The sequence below is a fragment of the Salmo salar genome, chromosome ssa16 (assembly GCF_905237065.1).
Source record: "Salmo salar chromosome ssa16, Ssal_v3.1, whole genome shotgun sequence".
Classification (NCBI taxonomy): domain Eukaryota; kingdom Metazoa; phylum Chordata; class Actinopteri; order Salmoniformes; family Salmonidae; genus Salmo; species Salmo salar.
The window spans coordinates 64,217,781-64,241,511 of NC_059457.1; the positions used below are offsets into that span (position 1 = coordinate 64,217,781).

The following is a 23,731-nucleotide window of genomic DNA, read 5'->3' on the forward strand; positions in this document are numbered from 1 at the left end:
CATGCTCCTATGAACTTCACGTTGGTGCTCATGGGTCCTTATAGATGGAAATTCCCCTTTACATAAAGTAGCCAATGTAGCTCTACAGTACAAACTAAGCAATATTGCACACAATGTTCCTGCGTCCCATAGGCTAAGTTGAACACTAGACTATTGAACAGAATGGAAGCAAAATACTTCCAAAAGAAATGCTCAATCAATCTTCTGACTCGATCGCTAGTTACTGCTCCTTCAGATACCAATCAGGGTGAGTGCATAGCATAGCCCACACAAAGTGGCAGATATGCCTGAAGAACACATTCCCTCCCACACAGCATGTGTCCCCCAAATGGCACCCTATTCCCTACGTAGTGCACTATTTTTGACCAGTGCCTCTGGTCAAAGGTAGTGCACTATGTAGGGAATAGGGTGCCATTTGGGACACAATTTTGTTTTATGGTACTGAACAACTTTTATTTTTCAACACTTTCGATATTGTTCTAACAATGATTTATTTGTTTGCAGAGATATTATATGGGTGAGAGAGAGAGAAACTTCTCGATAACATCTTAAAGCATTTCAGAATGAGTCATATGTTTATGAAAACAAACCAAAAAGCTTATAAATGCTTTTACCTCCAACAGCACTGGAGCTAGCCAAAGTTCAGAAGAAGAACTAAAAATGAGTGCAGTCCAGGCTCACTGTTTAAAACCAAACCATTCCTAACCACAAGCCTCTGTTAAACAGAACAGATACGTGTGACATGTTTTCAATGAAAGTAGTTCATCCTTCTGTTTAACAAAAGTCATCCGCCGGAATTAATGTAATCCACAAAGCATGTAACAAAATAGTCACAACACTTTGCAAAACTAGTCTGGAGGAACCATATGGTTTCAAGCCCCATCATAATCAGAGCTGTTTTTTGTGGTTAGCCAAAACAACACTCAAGAGCCAGGCATTCAGACTTAACAAAAACATCCCTCACCACAGGTTTACAATGAGCAAACCCGCAAACTTCTGTCAACTCATGATCCCTTGTTAGAAGGAACTGCAGTTGCAGTGTTAAGATAACACAATGTCGGAGGAAATGTCAATATACAGAGGTCTTTGTGCTACAGAAGACATGGTGGTACTTAGTCATGCACCGATATGACATTTTTGGCCGATACCGATATTTTCCATGCCAAAAAACCTATACTGATAAGCGATATTTACAATTTTAGTGGCCTTTTAAGCATTCTAGTAGTTAAATAGTTAAAAAACACACACACACACACACACACACACACACACACACACACACACACACACACACACACACACACACACGCAGCGGTCTCAGGCACTGCATCTCAGTGCAAGAGGCGTCACTACAGTCCCTGGTTCGAATGCAGGATGTATCACATCCGGCCGTGATTGGGTATTCTTTAAGGAATACCTAGGATAGGATAAAGTAATCCTTCTACCCCCCCCCTTAAAAGATTTAGATGCACTATTGTAAAGTGGTTGTTCCACTGGATATCATAAGGTGAATGCACCAATTTGTAAGTCGCTCTGGATAAGAGCGTCTGCTAAATGACTTAAATGTAAATGTAAATTGGGAGTCCCATAGGGCGGCGGCGCACAATTGGCCCAGCGTCGTCCGGGTTTGGCCGGGGTAGGCCATCATTGTAAATAAAAATGTTCTTAACTGACTTGCCTAGTTGAATAAAGGTTACACACACACATTATTTGGTCATTTACATATGCCCCCATTACCAGTAAAACATAATCAAAACCTATTTCTTTCACTTACTTGCTGTGCTGTTTCGTTGTTCAGTCGTTTCATTCAAAACCAGAATTTCATCAAAAACTCAGAAGAAGAAACGTCCCTTTTTCAGGAGCCTGTCTTTCAAAAATAATTCGTAAAAATCCAAAACAACTTTACAGATCTTCATTGTAAAGGGTTTAAACACTGTTTCCCATGCTTGTTCAATGAACCATAAACAATTAATGAACATGCACCTGTGGAAAAACTGAAACCATATGACCAAGACTGGGCATCTATAAGGTCCTATTTATGCAAACATTTAAGCAATGAGATATACAGTGGATTTAAAAAGTCTACACACCCCTGTTAAAATGCCAGGTTTTTGTGATGTAAAATAATGAGACAAAGATAAATCATGTCAGAACCTTTTCCACCTTTAAATGTGACCTATAACGTGAACAATTCAATTGAAAAACAAACTGAAATCTTTTGAGGTGGAAAAAAAACAACCTCACAATAACCTGGTTGCATAAGTATGCACACCCTTAAACTAATACTTTGTTGAAGCACCTTTTGATTTTATTACAGCACTCAGTCTTTTTGGGTAGGAGTCTATTAGCATGGCACATCTTGATGTGGCAATATTTGCCCACTTCTTTGCAAAAGCGCTCCAAATCTGTCAGATTGTGAGGACATCTGTGCACAGCCCTCTTCAGATCACCCCAGAGATGTTCAATTGGATTCAGGTCTGGGCTCTGGCTGGGCCATTGCAAAACGTTAATCTTCTTCTGGTGAAGCCATGCTTTCGTGGATTTGGATGTGTGCTTTGGGTCGTTGTCGTGCTGAAAGGTGAACTTCCTCTTCAGCTTTCTAACAGACGCCTGAAGGTTTTGTGCCAAAATTTCCTGGTATTTGGAACGGTTCATAATTCCCTCCACCCTGACTAAGGCCCCAGTTCCAGCTGAAGAAAAACAGCCACAAAGCATGATGCTGCCACCACCATGCTTCACTGTGGGTATGGTGTTCTTTGGTGTTCTTTGGGTGATGTGCAGTGTTGTTTTTGCGCCAAACATACCTTTTGGAATTATGGCCAAAAAGTTCAACCTTGGTTTCATCAGACCATAACACATTTTCCCACGTGCTTTTGGGGGACTTGATGTTTGTTTTTGCAAACTTCAGCCGGGCTTGGATGTTTTTCACCCCACCCCATAGCCCATTCATTTGAAGAATACGGGAGATTGTTGTCACATGTAGCACACAGACAGTACTTGCCAGAAATTCCTGCAGTTCCTTTAATGTTGCTGTAGGCCTCCCTGACCAGTTTTCTTCTCGTCTTTTCATACATTTTGGAGGGATGTCCAGTTCTTGGTAATGTCTCTGTGGTGCCATATTTTCTCCACTTGATGATGACTGTCTTCACTGTGTTCCATGGTATATGTAATGCTTTGGAAATTATTTTGTACCCTTCTCCTGACTGATATCTTTCAACAATGAGATCCCTCCGATGCTTTGGAAGCTCTCTGCGGACCATGGCTTTTGCTCTGAGATGCAACTAAGAAAATGTCAGGAAAATCCTACTAGAACAGCTGAACTTTATTTGTGATTAATCAGTCACTTTAAATGATGGCAGGTGTGTAATGACTTCTATTTAACATGAGTTTGAATGTGATTGGTTAATTCTGAACACAGCCACATCCCCAGTTATAAGAGGGTGTGCACTCTTATGCAACCAGGTTATTGTAAGGTTTTTATTTTTCATTTTTCTTCATCGAAGATTTCAGTTTGTTTTTCAATTGAATTGTTCACATTATAGGTCACATTAACAGTAGAAAAGTTCTGACATGATTTATCTTTGTCTCATTCTTTTACATCACAAAAACCTGGCATTTTAACAGGGGTGTATAGACTTTAAATCCACTGTATATATTAGATACACAAAACTAGCCAAAGTTTGGACACTCAATTTGGACAATAACAGAATTTTTTCAGATCCAAACAAAAAGTCTGACAGTATATTTTCTTCCATCATTGTAAAGAGCACATATACATTCCCTTCTCTTGAGATGGTGTTTTTTTTTATCAGCCTTAATTGCCTACAGACGGTAGGCAATTAAGGTCACAGTTATGAAAACTTCGGGACACCAAATAGGCCTTTCTACTGACTCTGAAAAACACCAAAAGAAAGATGCCCAGGGTCCCTGCTCATCTGTGTGAACGTGCCTTAGGCATGCTGCAAGGAGGCATGAAGATTGCAGATGTGGCCAGGGCAATAAATTGCAATGTTCGTACTGTGAGAGGCCTAAGACAGCGCTACAGGGAGACAGGACGGACAGCTGATCTTCCTCGCAGTGGCTGACCACGTGTAACAACACCTGCACAGGATCGGTACATCCAAACATCACACCTGCGAGACAGGTACAGGATGACAACAACTGCCCGAGTTACACCAGAAATGCACAATCCCTCCATCAGTGCTCAGACTTCCGCAATAGGCTGAGAGAGGCTGGACTAAGGGCTTGTAGGCCTGTTGTAGAGCAGGTCCTCACCAGACATCAATCGGCAACAACGTCGCCTATGGGCACAAACCCACCGTCGCTGGACCAGACAGGACTGGCAAAAAGTGCTCTTCACTGACGAGTCACGGTTTTGTCTCGCCAGGGGTGATGGTCGAATTGGTGTTTATCGTTGAAGGAATGAGCGTTACACCGAGGGCTGTACTCTGAAGCGGGATCAATTTGGAGGTGAAGGGTCCGTCATGGTCTGGGGCGGTGTGTCACAGCATCATCGGACTGAGCTTGTTGTCATTGCAGGCAATCTCAACACTGTGCGTTACAGGGAAGACATCCTCCTCCCTCATGTGGTACCCTTCCTGCAGGCTCATCCTGACATGAACCTCCAGCATGACAATGCCACCAGCCATACTGCTTGTTCTGTGTGTAATTTTCTGCAAGACAGGAATGTCAGTGTTCTGCCATGGCCAGCGAAGAGCCCGGATCTCAATCCCATTGAGCACATCTGGGACCTGTTGGATCGGAGGGTGAGGGCAAGGGCCATTCCCCCCAGAAATGTCCAGGAACTTGCAGGTGCCTTGGCGGAAGAGCGGGGTAACATCTCACAGCAAGAACTGGCAAATCTGGTGCAGTACATGAGGAGATGCACTGCAGTACTTAATGCAGCTGGTGGCCACACCAGATACTGACTGTTACTTTTGATTTTGACTCCCCCTTTGTTCAGGGATACATTATTCTATTTCTGTTAGTCACATGTCTATGGAACTTGTTCAGTTTATGTCTCAGTTGTTGAATTTTGTTATGTTCATACAAATATTTACACGTTAAGTTTGCTGAAAATAAACAAGGTTGACAGTGAGAGGACGTTTTTTGTTGTTGTTGCAGAGTTTACATGTCAAGCAGTAAAGTTTCAGCTCTGGCTGTCTGTGGCCTCGCTTCCTCGGTGCACACTGTCACTGTGTCCATGTCCATCTTGTCCAGCTGTGTATGTAACATTTCACGTAAACCCTGTTTCTTGTCTGCATCGAAGTAGCGGTCATTGTACATAGCATCGAGCATGGTGGCGACACAGTAAAGAGAGAATGCCACCGAATCGCTCTGTTGAGCAGGCGTTTCAATGCCACGACAGAGGGTATCACGTCTGCTGCAGGCGCAGTTGATGAGCTTATTTATCGAGTCAGTTGTTTGAATGGAGCTAGCTAGTGTGATCATGTTTCAAACATGTTCTCAAATGCCATTGAAATGGCAGCAGAGGTATGACAACCAGCACATTCATGAGCATGCACAACAACTTTCCTCAGTACGAAATCCTTGACGACCCACTGTGCTGTCAGACTCAGCATGCTCATGGGGTTGATATCGCTGGTCCAAATGTCAGTCGTGAAGCTAATAGCAGTGACGCAATGTAAAAACATTTTTTGTTGGAGTGACACTACTACTGTGTAACTCCGGTAGGGCAAAATCTGAAAAATAGCACACTTGGTAGTGTGTACCGGTGCGCGACCAGTCGGCGAAAAGCCAACATCACCCACGACAGAGAACGATTGATTGTCAAAGGCAATGAATTCCATTATTGGATTTCGCCGCCTTTGAGTTGTATCGCTGAAATTTTATTACTCTTTCAAATGCCTGCTCGACTTGTTGACTGCTCGGTCCACACAGACGACATTGTGGTTAGGAATGCTGTGTTGCACATGTAGCGCTACATTTTACGTGGCGTCATTACGTCATGTACCTACGTTATATAGGTATGCACGTCAGCTTTGACATCAGTTTTGCACATTGGCATTAAACTAGACATCGGGCCGATGCTGTTGTTGGCATTTTTAGCTAATAATCGTCCGATTCCGATAAGTTCACCGATATATCGTGCATCCGTAGTGGTACTACTACTGTACATGGAGAGAGAGCAGTGCTGCTCACAGCAATACTTACTCTGATTTGCCCCCTGCTCAGAGTGTAGCCTAACTATCACTCTGCCCTGAGTGCCTTCCATTTCTAGCTTGGAGAACATCTTTGTCCTTAGATGTACTGAAACATGCCCACAGTATAAGCATCAACTAAGTTTAAGGGAACATTAATTGGCTACTTTCAGTACAAGCAAATGCAAAGTGAACATTGTCCACCAAGACAATCTCCCATTCCCCACTCAACCTAAATGCAATCAAATGTTGTGGTTTAGACAGACAGGGCCATTGCCTTTTATGTACAGTACACTGACTGACTGACTGACTGACTGACTGACTGACTGACTGACTGACAGGCTGGTGGACTGCAGTACAGGGAGTGAGTCTGGACTTGGCAGCCTCACCAAAGGCTCCCCGACTCCCTGCCTGCCTGACTTGCTGCCTGTCCAGAAGCCAAAAGGTGATGCTGGGACTGAGAAGGTAATCATACGAGCTTGAGGCCCGGAGCATTTAAGAGCTAAAGGGCTCCGCTCAGTCCAGTGGCTATCAATGTGGCCCCCCTGGAGGTCAGGGCCCCTGGGCAGGTGTCCGGTCGGTATTCGGCCATGATTAATACAAGTTTGGATAGCTGGCAAGACTAACTACCAATCTAAAATTGTTAGCCGACATGGCTAATTGAGTGACTGTCAGTGACTGACATAACAAGAGAAAAACTGCTGATACACAACCACATTTCGAAATTGCACTTTGTGTATTCTATTATTGTTACTCTCAACAGTAAGTTGAGACCCAGACTGAGCTCCTTAACCCTCCAGAAATGTCACTTATGTCTCTTACGTCTGGAACCGGCCCTGCATGGGGGACCTCCTGCACTGCCGTGTGTGTGTAAACCAAACTATTCATTAAAGACTTGGCATAGTCATAGCAGAGGGTGGAATTGCTCATGCTGTTGATTAAATAAAAAAAATTACAAGAATATTAAATCGACACAAAGACACAGAGCAAATATCCTAATGAATAATGATTATTGACGATTCGCTTGTTGATTTTGGGAGAGACAGGCCTACAGAACGCAAATAAACTCCACACAGAATTGCTTCAAGCTGGGTGCATCTTTACCCTTTAAAAAAACAATCCCTGCTCTCGTGATGATGCCCAGTGCCAAGATGGAGTGAAAGGGAATTCATTTGAGAAATCTCCAGAGTGAGTCATTAATTCAGTTGCTCCCCGAGTACAACATTACACCAGCCTTTACAATGGACTGATTTCAGGGGTCACTCCAGGATAAACTGGAGTGGTGAATGTATATATCTTTTTTTGTACTTTTAACCCAATTTTGTGATATCCAATTGGTAGTTACAGTCTTGTCCCATCGCCGCAACTCCCGTACGGACTCGGGAGAGGCGAACATCGAGAGCCATGCATCCTCCGAAACACGACCCTGACAAGCCGCATTGCTTCTTGACACAATACTGGCTTAATCCGGAAGCCAGCCGCACCAATGTGTCCGAGGAAACACCTTACAACTGGTGACCAAAGTCAGCATGCATGCTCCCGCCTGCCACAAGGAGTCCCTAGAGCGCGATGGGACAAGGACATCCGGCCGGCCAAATCTTCCCCTAACCCGGACGACGCTGGGCCAATTGTGCACCGCCTCATGGGTCTCCCGGTCCCAGTCGGCTGCAACACAGCCCGGGATCGAACATGAGTTTGTATTGACACCTCAAGCACTGCGATGCTGCTAGTGTAGAGGAATGGCAAGAAGTTAAACGGTAATGCTTTTACCTCCAACAGCACTGGAGCTAGCCAAAGGCAAGAGTGCAGAGGCCTCACGAGACTTAAGAACTGGCTTTGTGAGGAGAGTAGTGGACATGGGTTGAGAATGACTTATTGGACAAGTTCAGTATACTACCTCCCCATTTCACTCAGTTTCTTTGGATCGTGTTCTACCGTTTTATTCCTACTGAATACAACCCAGGTTTTCTGCAGTTGGGACCAGGAGCAGCTTTTACTACACCTACTACAACTTTCTAGCTGGAAGAGTGACTTGTTTCAGTCTGTCAAACTGAAAAATTGGGGCAATTACAGCCAGCTGTTTGTCTGACTGGAGGCACAGCAGCTGCCGAGGCTTGTAGCTGTTATGTAGGAAGTGTCGCAATTGGCACCCTTTTCCCTATATAGCGCACTACTTTTGACCAGGCCCCATTAGAGCTGCATGGTGTTACACTGCTTACTTCTGCAAAGCTAAGATCCTACGGAGTCAGCACTAATTGTAATGACATATAGCCTAATGTTTATTTTTCCAGGACCCTTATGCTTTCACGTGATGTTAGAAAAACCCTATATGTCAGGCATTTTAGGGCCCAGTTCAGATAAATAAAGCAGCGTCAAGAAGCAGAGTAGCAGACGCCTGAAGAAATTGTTTTTCATTCTCTTCTCGGCTATGTCGAGAGTACCGGGGCATCATATTACAATACCAACAACTGGCAGGAAAAGATATGGGTGAGAGAGGGGTCCCTTAAACAGCTAACAGCTCTACTGACACCGGGGAGTGTTCAACTTCTAGAACCACTTGTTACTACTCAGTTACACTCAGTTGACTCCTTCAACCCAATAACTGTATTGCACAATTACAACCAACTTGAGTATGAAGATGCAGCGTTATCTGATTAAGAAAAACCTTTGTTTGTGTTCTATGCATTACAGATCTACTAGTCTCTCACCACAACCGCTGTGGGGGACCCTGAGTCTGGCGATCGAGACTACAGATATACCTACTACATCCTGGACATTGCACCCACTGAATAACATGCCCGTGTTCTGCCATGATCAACGACATAGGAGGAGCTATGGAAAAACACTGGGCCTGGTTTCTCTCTCTGTGATGTGGCTGAGGGACAGGAGTGGCTAGCTATACAGCTGCAACTGCTGCAGTGTAGGGTTGCTGCTGACTATCAGCCAGCTTGCATTATGCAATGAGTAGAGAGACAGGAGACTCACTGCAGGCGGAATCATGTGGTTGTGCACCCTGCTGCTGCAAACACACACACACACACACACACACACACACACACACACACACACACACACACGGCCCCTATGCGGCTGGTTTCCTGGGATTGGGTTACAGTTATATAATATACAGTAGAAGTGCCACTGTAGACCATCAGGAGGAATATTGCTCTCCAATCTGCCTGCCTGGTGAAATCACTTTACTGTGACAGGGTGAGGGATGCTGGACCCTTGGAATCAGCCACTTATGGCCAAATGTCGAGCAGCATCTCTAGTGACTGTTAAGAAGCAACTAACAATACTTGGAAATGGCTTATGTATCCTTATTGGTTATTCAATATAAATAATTTCTCTATTCATAATAAGTTGATACTGACTTCAAACAAAGCACACTGAACCGGTTAGTCGCTAGCCAGACCCGGTCACAAAGCCTGCAGTCTTTCCATACAGGCCAGTAAAACCACCAAACTCAGCAACAGCATCCAATCCCCTTAATCCTTGCTGGAATGTCCGACAGCCTATCAGTCTCTACTTCAATTAAACTGCTTACGGCCAAGGCTACAGCATTCAGGGCACGCAATGAACTAGTCTACTGTACAAGCACCCATATTCCAGGGCCCTGCGCCAGCCTAATAGGCTACAGCCAGCTCTGTGCATAGTGTACATTCTTACAGTTTATTCTACAGGAAGGAAATACAATTTTAAACTGCTAATTATCCTCAGCAGTGTTGGGTGTAGGGGTAAGTGCACTGACCCCAGCTAGCTAAATTGTCTGGAATTATCTTGAGGAAAATTGTGGTAAGCATAATTTATGACCAGAAGGGAACGGGGAAAGCAAAATTCAATGCTTATCTTCAGAGCAATTCAACCACGGAAAAGTAAATGGCTGCTCACAACCACCTATAGCTAGGACTATTTAGCCGAGAGGACCATTTCAGGCCTATTTGATAAAAAGGTCTTCCCCAGTATCTCTTACTACACTGGCGCTTCATTCATCCACAGGACTTGAAAATACCTCATGCGCATGTTCTACAGGTCTTTAAATAGGCCATGATTATTAGTAATTGGTCCCCCTCTAACCATTTAGTGTGCATTAGCCTACTGGAAGCAAATCAACCCGTCTGTTCAACAAGCTGCAGATACATATAACCCATCTACTTAAAACAGACTTCCCTTTGTGCTTTGGGAAGCGAGTCAGTGAGAGGGAGAAGAAAAAAATCTGATGACAGTAAGGCATGAAAAATCTTATCGGGAGCAAAATGAGCAAGGGGAAAGAGAGTCTTGAGAGACTTGAAACCAGAACATGATAAATGTAGAACAACCAGTGTTAATCATCCTGGATCTAAGCAAGGCCGTACGCTGAGCAGCCAGTCTGTCTAGACTACTGCAGTCCTGTGAAGCATAAGGCAACATCTGCAGGACACATAAATTACACTTAGGACTAGGCCCTTCTTACTTTAGGCCTCCTGAGTCCTGAGCACTGAGAAAAATCACATTGTGCTGAATGTGAAACCCCATGGTTTACTAACGGTAACCTTAGCCTATTTATGCACGTCTTACCATAGACATACCTTTGTGTAAGTGGGTGTAAGCACCAATTGACAGAATATGGGAAGTGCATCTTTCCCTTTCAAGACGATTCTATACGCATCTATACGGCACAGAAATATTAAATGCAACATGTAAAGTGTTTGACCCATGTTTCATGAGCTGAAATAAAAGATCACAGAAATGTTCCATACGCACTAAAAGCTTATTTCTCTCAAATTTTGTGCACAAATTTGTTTACATCCCTGTTAGTGAGCATTTTTCCTTTGCCAAGGCAATCTATCCACCTGACAGGTGTGGCATACCAAGAAGCTGATTAAACAGCATGATAATTACACAGGTGCACCTTGTGCTAGGGACAATAAAAGGCCACTCTAAAATGTGCAGTTTTGTTACACAAGTTGAGGGAGTGTGTAATTGGCATGCTGACTGCAGGAATGTCCACCAGAGAAGTTGCAAGGGAATCAAATGTTAATTTCTCTACCATAAGCCGCCTCCAACGTTGTTTTAGAGAATTTGGCAGTATGTCCAACCGGCCTCACAACCGCAGACCACGTGTAACCACGCCACCCCAGGACTGCCACATCCGGCTTCTTCACCTGCGGGATCATCTGAGACCAGCCACCCAAACAGCTGATGAAATTGAGGAGTATTTCTGTCTGTAATAAAGCTGTTTTGTGGGGAAAAACTCGATCTGACTGGCTGGGCCTGGCTCCCAAGTGGGTGGGTTTATGCCCACCCACCCATGGATGCACCCCTGCCCAGTTGTGAAATCCATAGATTAGGGCCTAATTAAATTATGTAAATTGACTGATTTCCTTATACGAACTGTAACTCAGTCAAATTATTGAAAATGTTGCATTTCTATTTTTGTTCAGTACGAATGCACATTTTTTACTTGTATTTTATGCACTGAGATTATTATTGTATAATGAACAGTGCTGTACAAATGTAATACATTATTATTATGACTAACTAGTCATTTCTGCAGGTTATTTGTTTATTTACCTTTATTTAACTAGGCAAGTCAGTTAAGAACAAATTCTTTTTTTCAATGATGGCCTAGGAACAGTGGGTTAACAGAGATTGAGCTAGTAATGTATCAATATTTATCTCCAAAAATCAGCTATGATATAGCCAATTAATATATAACTCTGGATTTCAGCCCCATCTCAAAATCAAAATGGTTAAGACCGTTTGGAAGTTTTCTTTTCCTTCTGCTTCAACCGTCAACTGCGGGCAGAAAATGTCATAACAGGGACAACAATCACTTTATCAACTTGACCCTGTGCATTCGGAAAGTATTTAGACCCATTGACTTTTTCCACATTTGTTACAGCCTTATTCTAAAATAGATTAAATTGTTGCTTTTCATCAACCTACACACAATACCCCATAACGACAAAGCAAAAATAGGTTTTTAGAAATGTTTTCAAATGTATAAAAAAATGAACCTTTGCCCCAGACTGAGGTCATGAGACTGGGCAGGATTTCATCAAGGATCTCTCTGTACTTTGATCTGTTCATCTTTCCCTCGATCCTGACAAGTCTCCCAGTCTCTGCCACTGAAAAACATCCCCACAGCATGATGCTGCCACCACCATGCTTCACCATAGGGGTGGTGCCAGGTTTCCTCCAGACGTGACGCTCGGCATTCAGGCCAAATAGTTCAATCTTGGTTTCATCAGACTAGAGAATCTAGTTTCTCATGGTCTGAAAGTCCTTTAGGTGCCTTTTGGAAAACTCCAAGCGGACTGTCATGTGGCTTTTACTGAGGAGTGGCTTCCGTCTGTCCACTGTACAATAAAAGCCTGATTGGTGGTGTGCTGCAGAGATGTTTGTCCTTCTGGAAGGTTCTCCCATCTCCCGAGGAACTCTGGAGCTTGGTCAGAGTGAACATCGGGTTCTTGGTCACCTCCCTGACCAAGGCCCTTCGCCCCGATTGCTCAGTGTGGCCCGGGCGGCCAGCTCTAGGAAGAGTCTTGGTCGTTCCAAACTTCTTCCATTTAAGAATGATGGAGGCCACTGTGTCCTTGGGGACCTTCAATGTTGCAGAAATGTTTTGATACCCTTCCCCAGATCTGTGTCTCGACACAATCCTGTCTGGGCGCTTTACTGACAATTCCTTCGACCTCATGGCTATGTTTTTACTCTGACATACACTGTCAACTGTGGGACCTTATATAGACAGGTGTGTGCGTGCGCCTTTCCAATCAATTGAATTTAGCACAGGTAGACCCCAATCAAGTTCTAGAAACATCTCAAGGATGATCAATGGAAATAGGATGCACCTCAGGTGAATTTCGAGTCTCAGAGCAAAGGATTCTTCGTTTTTTATAAATTCGCAAATATGTGTAAAAACCTGTTTTCGTTTTTTATTATAGGGTATTGTGTGTAGATTGATTAAAAAAAAAAAACAATTTTAGAATAAGGTTGCAAAGTAACAAACTGTGGAAAAAGTGAAGGGGTCTGAATACACTGTATCTAAAAATGACCATATATACTGATGTTGAAAGCAAAACTACCAAAACTATTGATGTTGGTGAACCTGAACAATCAAAATAAATTGAAATGCATCCTAAGCCCTGATCAGCAGCTAGGCTATATTACCAGATGAGAGTCGTCTCAGGCAGTTGCTTAGGTTACTTTATTCCGATAAAACACAATTTTCAACAGCACATTTGATAACAATAACCTAGCAAACTACATTGGTTGTCACTCAACTAATGAAGCCTAAAATTGCACAGGCCATTTCAAACATTTGAATTCTGAAGATCACTCTCAAAATTACGCTTTTTTAAAATAGAAAACAACAAAAGTATGCTTAAAACACATCAAGAGACCACTTTTGAGGTCTGGGAAAAATCTGAGAAACTTTAATATTTGGGTGTTGGACACCCTTTAGTTCAAGTGCACGGCAGCAGAATAGTTTGGTTAGTGGTGTTTCTGCAGTGCACATGTGATTGCAGAGTTTGCTCAACAAATCGCAATTAGATAGATTAAAATAATCCTGATATCATTCTGCCAGGTAAGCATAGGCAACTTTTTAGTTAACATTTAATTTGGAAGGATTTTGGGAAAGGCTTTCCATCAATCATTTTATCATTAGCATCATCGTTAACGGCTATACAAAGTAGAAAAACTCACAGACAGGCAGGGGAATTCCCGCGTTCCCTCTTCAGAAAGTTATAGGAAAATACAAATCAAATTACATTTTATTTGTCACATGTGTCGAATACAACAGAAGCAGAGTTTACCGTGAAATGCTTACTTACGAATCCTTTCCCAACAATGCAGTTAAAAAGTAAGAAAAATGTGCTATGAATAAAAAACATAATAAAAATAACGAGGCTATATACAAGGAGGGCCGGTACCGAGTCAATATGCAGGGGTAAGAGTTAATTGAGGTAATATGTACACGTGGGTAGGGTTAAAAGTCACTAGGCAATCAGGATAGATAATAAACAGAGTAGCAGCAGCGTATGTGAAGTGTGTGAAAGTGTGTGTGGCATCAATACGCATGTGTGAGTATTTTGTTTGTGTATGTGTATTTGTGTGTTGGAGTGTCAGTGTAGTATGTGTGAGTGGATGGACTTGGGTGGCTGGAATCTGACCATTTTTAGGGCCTTGCTCTGACACTGCCTGGTATAGAGGTCCTGAGTGGCAGGGAGCTCAGCCACAGTGATGTGCTGGGCCGTACGCACTACCCTTTGTAGTGGCTTTGGTCAGATACCAAGCAGTTGCCACACCAAGCTGTAGTGCTGAGCAATTAGTGCTTTTTGAGGTCGGTATGGTTATAAAAAAAATGATCGCGGTTTTCAATTTCCATTAAAAGAAATGGGTGTTAAATGCACTATCTGGGTGAATTCTTTAACACTGAGTTAAACAATAAAAGTCCCATGATGGTAGTGACTGCCAATTAATGCTCATTACTTACTAACCATATTTTATTAAAGTAATGTGAATAATTTATTTGTTTTATTTGATAACCTATGTTCCCTCTAAGCTGCGTGCAGTAGCCCAGAGACCGCATAGCAGAAATATCCACCCACAGAGAGCGGCAAGAGATTTAACTTCACTCAACTTTCTAGAACAGTGGTCACCAACCGGTCGATCGCGAAACATTTTTGTTAAAAACCCAACAATAAATCCTGGTGTTCCTAATTTTTTTATTAGTCTCGGGCTGTTGCGGGTAGATTCAGCTGACGGTTGCAATTTTGAACCATTTCATGTGTCTGAAGGTACAAACTCTGCCTTCCCGGCGGGCCCAGAGAGAAAATCAAGTGCACTATAGGCCTGCCACTGGCCAATCGGATGGCTCAGATGACCGTGTCTGCAGTAACGCAGCAGGCATAAAAGAAAGCTACAGCAAAGCTGATATTGTGAGATTTCAAAATGTTTCAAACCATGACTTCAGAGAGACTGTCAACGAATAGAGCAAAGAGATGGTGTTTTTATGAGTGAGTTCATGTTTCAGTTATTACTCAGCACTGCCAAAACTTTGTATTCAACACTTTTATAAGCCAAAGAATGCACGTTCTTCGTATTTCCACTCTGTGCTACAACAAGCACTGTAGCAGTAATGAACGAGTATCTATAGGCTTGCGTTGTTGTTATTATTATTAGCGGCTTGGGACTTTGTTAATATCGAGGAATATTTAACTTTGTTCATAGGAGTAACATGAATTTGTGCACGAGGCAGAAATAATGCAGTGCGATTCGAGTTGCCATCATCTGGAAGGCAGTGTCCCTTTTTGGTCAGTGTCAGTGGAGGAAAGGGAGAGTGGAGGGATGTTGAGAGGCAGATACTCAGTCTGCTGCTCTCTTCCTCTGCTGAGAATGACCATCAGATGCAGCACCATCAGCCCAGTAAAATAGAAAAATTGAATTATTTAAATGTATGCTCACTCAGCTGTGTTTCACAAGTAACACAACAACCGATATATTACCAGTGTGATAATATAGCCTACCTCAAATATAAATTTAAAACAATGGCCCGAACAACAATGCATTGGCAGGGCAGTTCAAGCAAAGCCAGTACACAGTGATAATGTATTGGGCCTAAAGTTTACTGCACAAACCTCATTGCTCCATTCTTATTTTTAATTGGTTAATATGGCATAGGCTTACGTTTAAGTCATGTTAAAAAAAATTATGCAGTAGATCTCGGATTACATTTAGTGGTTTTCCTACTAAAATCAATACATTTTTGAATATTGTTGAATTCAGTTTTGTCTGGATTCCATCCACATCACAGATTTGTTAGGGCCCTAATTATTCAGGAAGGACACAAGGAAACTGGGGCACAGTGCCAGCCAACACCAGCAGCTCCTTAAACTGTGAGCGACCAAAATATTGCAGAAAGAGTTTAACCCAAATAACAAACTGTAAAAGTGCGGAACGAGTCCAATATTTGGACACGTGAAGATCTTTAGTGCAACTCCCCTTGCTATTTGAAAAAACTGTGCTAGCCAAAACTAAGGAGATGTTCTGCAGCTGTGCCATCCAGCCATCCTGAAGCCTGGGGGGGGGGCTAGGCCTGCTACATCTGTCTGGCTTCATCATTTCTCTGGTCTGGGTTTCTGGTGGTTGACAGTGTCAACATGAGCCTTGGTGGGGGTGGGAGCATGCTCTTTTTCACTAACTGACACGGTGAGGAACGCCTGGGCTCCGCTCTGGGGCCTCCAGGGTTCCCTGGAGACTCCGAGGGATGCTGCAGGCCTGGGTTCAAATAGTATTTGGCCTCTTCCGAATACTTTGAGTGTTCACTTGAGCCTGCCTGGAGTATATGAAATGGAGTGGTTTGCACTTGTGGGACTATTCCATTGGCCCTGGTGCACCAGGCAAGCTTAATCAAACACAGCTTAAGCTTGAATGATTTCAAATACTATTTGAACCCAAGTCCAGACTCTAGAGAGCGAGGCAGCAGGTAACCTGAACCGGATACAAAGCCTGGAATGGAATGGGCCATGGGCAGGCGAGCGACAGCAATTGAGCCGTTTATTATCCCACACCAAACCTCAACCACTTCAGTCAGTCAGAGCGGAGTATGGTTTCAGTTTTAGTAACAAATCTACAGTCCAGCAGAGCATGTCTTTATTACTGTACATGACATGTCAAGATGAGTGTGATTCAATTATAGTGCTGTTGCTTGGCTTTGGTGAAGCCAACATAAGTCATTACACATTTTTGAGCTGAGGCTTTAAGCGGCTGGGCTACAGCTACTTTACCCTTAGCATATGGCTGTGTAGTCTAACCTCTTTAGCCTTGTTTTAAAGAGGATCAAACTCTACATGGGCCTTTGTCCCAAATCAGAGTCAAAGGACTACTTGAGGCTAGACATTTGAATTCTTTATTGAGCGTCACACTACAGTACTTTCTTCAGGGTCTAGGGTATGCATATTTACTGTCCTCATAATTCCTACTCACTTCAGTATACAAACACCCACATTTAGTGACAGATATTCAGGCTTAACACAGAATGAAAGATGTACATGAAATAATGTGAATGTGTAATGTGGCAAGAAAAGCTAATACTTTTACATGTGTCATCAAACCTTGAAAATATAACCTTGACAGTGTTTCCCCTAGGATTTTTTTCAACAGCGGTGGCAAAGGTGGCTGTTTGCATAGACTTCCAGTCATTGAGCCAATGACTATCCCTTTAAAAGCGCGTCTCAGCTGCTAAATGAATATAGGGGAAACACTGCTTGACTGACCAACTGTTAGGGCAGCAGCAGCTTTCAAAAGCAGACAGCATACAAGATTATCTAGGCAGCTTGCTCCCCAGTGAGGATTCTGCATTTAATTCCATATAGTGTCAAGTCAGCAAGTTGTAGTCTTTATTAATCAGACGAGGTCCACCACCACCAGACAAAAGCATATGGTTTTATTTTGCATTTCCAGTATAGGCCTAGATGTTATGTGATGCCACAGGATGACAAAACAGTGACACCACTCAAATGAAAACAGTACAGGTCAGGATGGTATTTCCCCAATGATTTGCCATCTAAGATAACATCTATTGACAGTGGGTACTCAGTTAGGTGACACGACAAACAATGGATGCTATGTGTGATCAAAAACACTTTCACTAAATATGGTTAAAATACATAAAATCCTTTGAATACCTGAATGTGGAAGTTAACCATGGGCCCAAATGCAAAGTGCCGTGCTAAAAACTGTAAAATCTGTGGGACAGCCTTCACGAAACCCGTGCGCTCATATTTGCTCTTTGCCATTGGTATTACGCTCTACCAGAGTAAGATTGATGTGACATTGTATTGCCAACAAGTATGGGAACGTTCTGAGGGTGTTTCAGTCATCAGACATCCATTGGACTGAAATATAAGGTTAAATGTTTTTCCTTCGCTTTGGTCATTCAGATGTTTTCAGAGACACAAAAAAAACATAAGTTACAAAGTTGAGTTTTGTAGCTACATTTTGGTGTATGAGAAGTCAAAATTCACATTGCCACCTGTTTTCATGACAAGATGCTAGCTAGCTGTATGAGCGAGTAAGTTGGCTTGACGCCGTTCGCTGAGATAACGTTCTGGGCGAGAGGCAGTGCTGCTCTGCAGTGGCTGTATCAGGGTTTCGGTTCAGAAAATGTGGTGCCGAACAACGTGACCCGGGAAGATTTGAATTTACCGGTCATTTGGTGCATAACCCATTAGGGCTTCCACCCACGGTGCTCAGAATGACTGAAATCACATTTAAATGATGGTAATGCATCTTAACAGAACATGCAACTGATGTAATTAACTGCCAATAAAACATTTTCAAACACTTGCCAAAATGCAAAGCGCCAGAAAACACCATTCTAAACAGTGCACCTGACGGCGCATCCATATGTGACAGAGATTCAAATATCTGTTAGAAATGTACAAAGAATCTAAAGATGCAATAACTAGGATGGGTTGCTAATATGACTAGGGTTGTGCCTTTGGCTTCTGGACAACAAAAGAAAGTTTACATGAAATAAATATGCCAAAACTATACATCTTAGCCAAATACATTTAAACTCAGCTTCACAATTCCTGACATTTAATTCTAGTAAAAATTCCCTGTCATTAGGTCAGTTAAGATCACCACTTTATTTTAAGAATGTGAAATGTCAAAAATAGAAGAGGATTTATTTAAGCTTTTATTTATTTCATCACATTCCCAGTGGGTCATAAGTTTACATACACTCAATTAGTATTTGGTAACATGGCCTTTAAATTGTTTAACTTGGGTCAAATGTTTTGGGTAGCCTTCCACAAGCTTCCCACAATAAGTTGGGTGAATTTTGGCCCATTCCTCCTGACAGAGCTGGTGTAACTGAGTCAGGTTTGTAGGCCTCCTTGCTCGCACACACTTTTTCAGTTCTGCTCACACATTTTCTATAAAATTGGAGGTCAGGGCTTTGTGATGGCCACCCCAATACCTTGACATTGTTGTCCTTAAGCCATTTTGCCACAACTTTGGAAGTATGCTTCGGGGTCATTGTCCATTTGGAAGACCCATTTACGACCAAGCATTAACTTCGTGACTGATGTGTTGAGATGTTGCTTCAATATATCCACAATTTTCCTGCCTCATGATGCCATCTATTTTGTGAAGTGCACCAGTCCCTCCTGCAGCAAAATACCCCCACAACATGATGCTGCCACCCCCGTGCTTCACAGTTGGGATGGTGTTCTTCGGCTTGCAAGTATCCCCCTTTTACCTCCAAACATAACCATGTTCATTATGGCCAAACAGTTCTAATTATGTTTCATCAGACCAGAGGACATTTCTCCAAAAAGTACGATCTTTGTCCCCATGTGCAGTTGCAAACTGTAGTCTGGCTTTTTATGGCGGTTTTGGAGCGGCCTTTCAGGTTATGTCGACATAGGACTTGTTTTACTGTGGATATAGATACTTTTGTACCGGTTTCCTCCAGCATCTTCACAAGGTTTTTTTGCTGTTGTTCTGTTGTATACTAAACTCAGCAAATAAAGCAACGTCCTCTCACTGTCAACTGCGTTTATTTTCAGAAAACTTAACATGTGTAAATATTTGTATGAACGTAAGATTCAACAACAGACATGAACTGAACAAGTTCCACAGACGTGACTAACAGAAATTTTATAATGTGTCCCTGAACAAAATCAAAAGTAACAGTCAGTATCTGGTGGCCACCAGCTGCATTTAGTACTGCAGTGCATCTCCTCCTCATGGACTGCACCAGTTTTGCTAGTTCTTGCTGTGAGATGTTACCCCAGTCTTCCACCAAGGTGCCTGTAAGTTCCCAGACATTTATGGAGAAAAAAAATAATATTTGTCCTAGCCCTCACCCTCCGATCCAACAGGTCCCAGATGTGCTCAATGGGATTGAGATCCGGGCTCTTCACTGGCCATGGCAGAACACTAACATTCCTGTCTTGCAGGAAATCACGCACAGAACGCGCAGTATGGCTGGTGGCATTGTCATGCTGGAGGGCCATATCAGGATGAGTCTGCAGGAAGGGTACCTCATGAGGGAGGAGGATGTCTTCCCTGTAACGCACAGCATTGAGATTGCCTGCAATGATAACAAGCTCAGTCCGATGATGCTGTGACACACCGCCTCAGACCATGACGGACCCTCCACCTCGATCCCGCTCCAGAGTACATTCCTCGGTGTAATGCATTCCTTCCACGATAAACGCGAATCAGACCATCACCTCTGGTGAGACAAAACCGCAACTCGTCAATGAAGAGCACTTTTTGCCAGTCCTGTCTGGTCCAGCGACGGTGGGTTTGTGCCCGTAGGCAACGATGTTGCCGGTGATGTCTGGTGAGGACCTGCCTTACAACAGGCCTACAAGCCCTCAGTCCAGCCTATTGCGGACAGTCTGAGCACTGATAGAGGGATTGTGCGTTCCTGGTGTAACTCGGGCAGTTGTTGTTGCCATCCTGTACCCGTCCCGCAGGTGTGATGTTCAGATGTACCGATCCTGTGCAGGTGTTACACGTGGTATGCCACTGCGAGGACGATCAGCTGTCCATCCCGTCTCCCTGTAGCGCTGTCTTAGGTGTCTCACAGTACAGCCATCCTGTACCCGTCCCGCAGGTGTGATGTTCAGATGTACCGATCCTGTGCAGGTGTTACACGTGGTATGCCACTGCGAGGACGATCAGCTGTCCATCCTGTCTCCCTGTAGTGCTGTCTTAGGTGTCTCACAGTACAGACATTGCAATTTATTGCCCTGGCCACACCTGCAGTCTTCATTTTTTTATTTCACCTCCTTACAGCATGCTAAAGCCACATTCATGCAGATGAGCAGGGACCCTGGGCATCTTTCTTTTGGTGTTTTTCAGAGTCAGTAGAAAGGCCTCTTTAGTGTACTAAGTTTTCATAACTGTGACCTTAATTGCCTACTGTCTGTAAACTGTTAGTGTCTTAATGACCGTTCCACAGGTGCATGTTAATTAATTATTTAAGGTACATTGAACAAGCATGAGAAACAGTGTTTAAACCCTTTACAATGAAGTTCTGTGAAGTTATTTGGATTTTTACAAATGATCTTTGAAAGACTGGGTCCTGAAAAAAGGGACATCTTTTTTGTTGAGTTTACTTTGCATAAAGTAGTATAAAAAGTTGCATTCTAATTTCATAAATTGGTTCATATTGTTACACATTCTCAGTTTTGTATAAATCATGATCATTTGTTAATATGACCAACCTACCTAAAATTCTTGGTCATACATTACTGTTATTATGCATTCCGTACTGCCTCATTTGCAAATTAAGTGCCATGTTTGTGTAATATTGCATTTTAATTTAATACATTTTACTTGAATCTCTGTTCTACACCAGCCCTAAAAATGGCAAAACAATATCTTATTGGGAAAAAAACATGTTGAATGTAAGAATCCCAACAGGTGATTTGGTGCCATATTTGACTCGGGATTAACATAGACCAGCCCACAACCTCTTTGACCTTTTCCGATCACTTCAGATAAGATCTCAGCAACAGTAAGTCCTATCCTCATGAAATATAGTGTTGTGTTCCTGAGAAACTTGTATATGACATGAAATACAAAGTATAACACCATATACAGTTTCATTTTGACCCCTAACACTCTACAAAATGATAGATGGCATAGGTGACTTATGGCTAGTTCCCCTCAGATGATAGCACCATGGATGCTTCTGATTTTTTTTTGTTTTGTCAGTGGTCTTGGTGCACTGGAAATGTAATGCGGCACACACTGAGGATGAGGCATATTCCAGGTATGTCCACACACTGCGATTTGTCTTACATTATGAATTAACATATCTTCCCACTTATACAAGTCCCTGACTCAGAAGACACCCAAGTGCATTAAAGTATGCAATCACTGCTACTGCACAGACTGAGCCATGCAACAAATTGCATTTTTTACATAACAGGAGGTATCAGTATACTTGTTAATGAATAAGAAAAACAAATCGGGATCTCTGTTCAAACAAAGTGTAATAAACTTTAAAATGAGGCGAGTGTCACGGTCAAAGGCCATGACGCATTGTATCACTAACTGTGTACAGTAGTACAGTATTTCTAACACAACCATGCATACAAAGCCAATTATTTTACCAACAGATATCCACCCACCTGAGGAAAACGAGATGAGAAAAACAGCAAACGCCAGCTCACTAGCGGCTCCCATTTTCAATCCAATTGAAATCCTTTTATTTCTGGGAAATAAACAACACACAGCTGCAAAGGTTTGCTCCTCCACCGTGTGTTGTGAAGGTCTGTGCAAAAAAAGAAAATGTAACTAGCCAGCTAGTTTGCAAGCTAGTATTGTCAACATTGCGTGGTATTGACACGGACTTTCCAGTTGACAGGTGTTTGTTGAGAAGACCCACTCCAAAATATCCACTGGCCAGCCTATAGGCTTACTACTACGTTACACAGTTGCAGGTCCTGAAGAATTATGCCCAAAAATGTGGAAGAGGTGATACTTGTGTAGCTAGCTAGAGGCTACAAAATGGTTAAAACCATAGCTAATGACTGACTTGTTGCAGGTTGGTCTAACTGTCCGTAGCACGTTACAGTACTTGTAGCTAGCAATATTACTAGGCAACTATTCCACTGTGTTTAACATTGATGTTACCTTTCTTTACATTCAATCTTGTTAATTTACCTAGTTAGACGAAACCAGGTAAATATGCTAAACAGTCAAATTAGCAACAATATCATGGAACATATCTAATTAACCCTCAATCTTAGCAGGTTAGCTAGTTTCAGGTAGTTTAAATTACGTAGTTTGCTAGTTATCGTAAATGATCTAACATCAGCTTGCAAGATAAGACGTTTCAATACACCACATTTCGTGGACTAACGTTATATTTCATACATCTCATTTCTTGGTCCTCACAACGCTGTCTTCACCTTCCAACATGTAACGTTAACGTTATGCTAGCGCATAATCCGATTCCAAACAGAAACATTGTATTTCCCCTTCCCAATGGATTGCAATGTGTTCTGTCATTTGGCTTTTACGAGCTAGTTGTGCACACCGTAAAAGCTGGCAACCAGTGTCTGTAAAAATCGTATCCAATTGCAGCTTTGGAGCAACCAAAATGTTATCAGACACGTCGTTGGGAAACGCACATGAGATCAACAGCGAATAAGTTTTGACAACACGCTGCTGTCAAGTCATGAGTGTATCAAAGACAAGAACGGCAGTACAGCATTTTCCCAAGCGTGCAGTATCCTCAACGTTTCCCTCTTCTGTGACCAGTGCCACAGTTTCAAGATGGCGTTTGGTGTGGATTGTCTTTGTTTTTTTCTTTACTGCACCCTCAGACCCCTCCCCTCCGTTTACTCAAACACCCTCTCGTCAAATCGAAAGCGAGCTCGGGCAGCCTAAAGATGACTGGAATCCAATCAGAGAGGAAGAGAACCGTTCATATTTGGGATACATCTCAATAGTCTACGTGGATTCCTCCTTTTATGTCCTCTCCTTCATATGCTCTGAACGAAAATCATTGGATAGGTGAAATAAATATGATAGATTCTAATAGGTAG

At 42.7% G+C, this 23,731-nt stretch overlaps 1 protein-coding gene across 4 annotated transcripts in view; it reads right to left on the reverse strand.

Annotated features, from left to right (window-relative positions):
* LOC106574301 (activin receptor type-2A) overlaps positions 1 to 23,479 on the reverse strand; it is a 49,262-nt gene extending 25,783 nt beyond the window's left edge. For 2 of the 4 annotated variants that reach the window (XM_014150111.2, XM_014150110.2), the window contains exon 1: positions 22,310 to 23,478. In XM_014150111.2, coding sequence (XP_014005586.1) covers positions 22,310 to 22,364 — 55 coding nt within the window. In that variant the 5' untranslated portion in view covers positions 22,365 to 23,478. Of the gene's footprint in view, positions 1 to 22,309 lie in introns of all 4 variants that reach the window. The other 2 variants (XM_014150108.2, XM_014150109.2) reach the window with 2 other exon arrangements.
* Between the last annotated feature and the right edge of the window lie 252 nt (positions 23,480 to 23,731).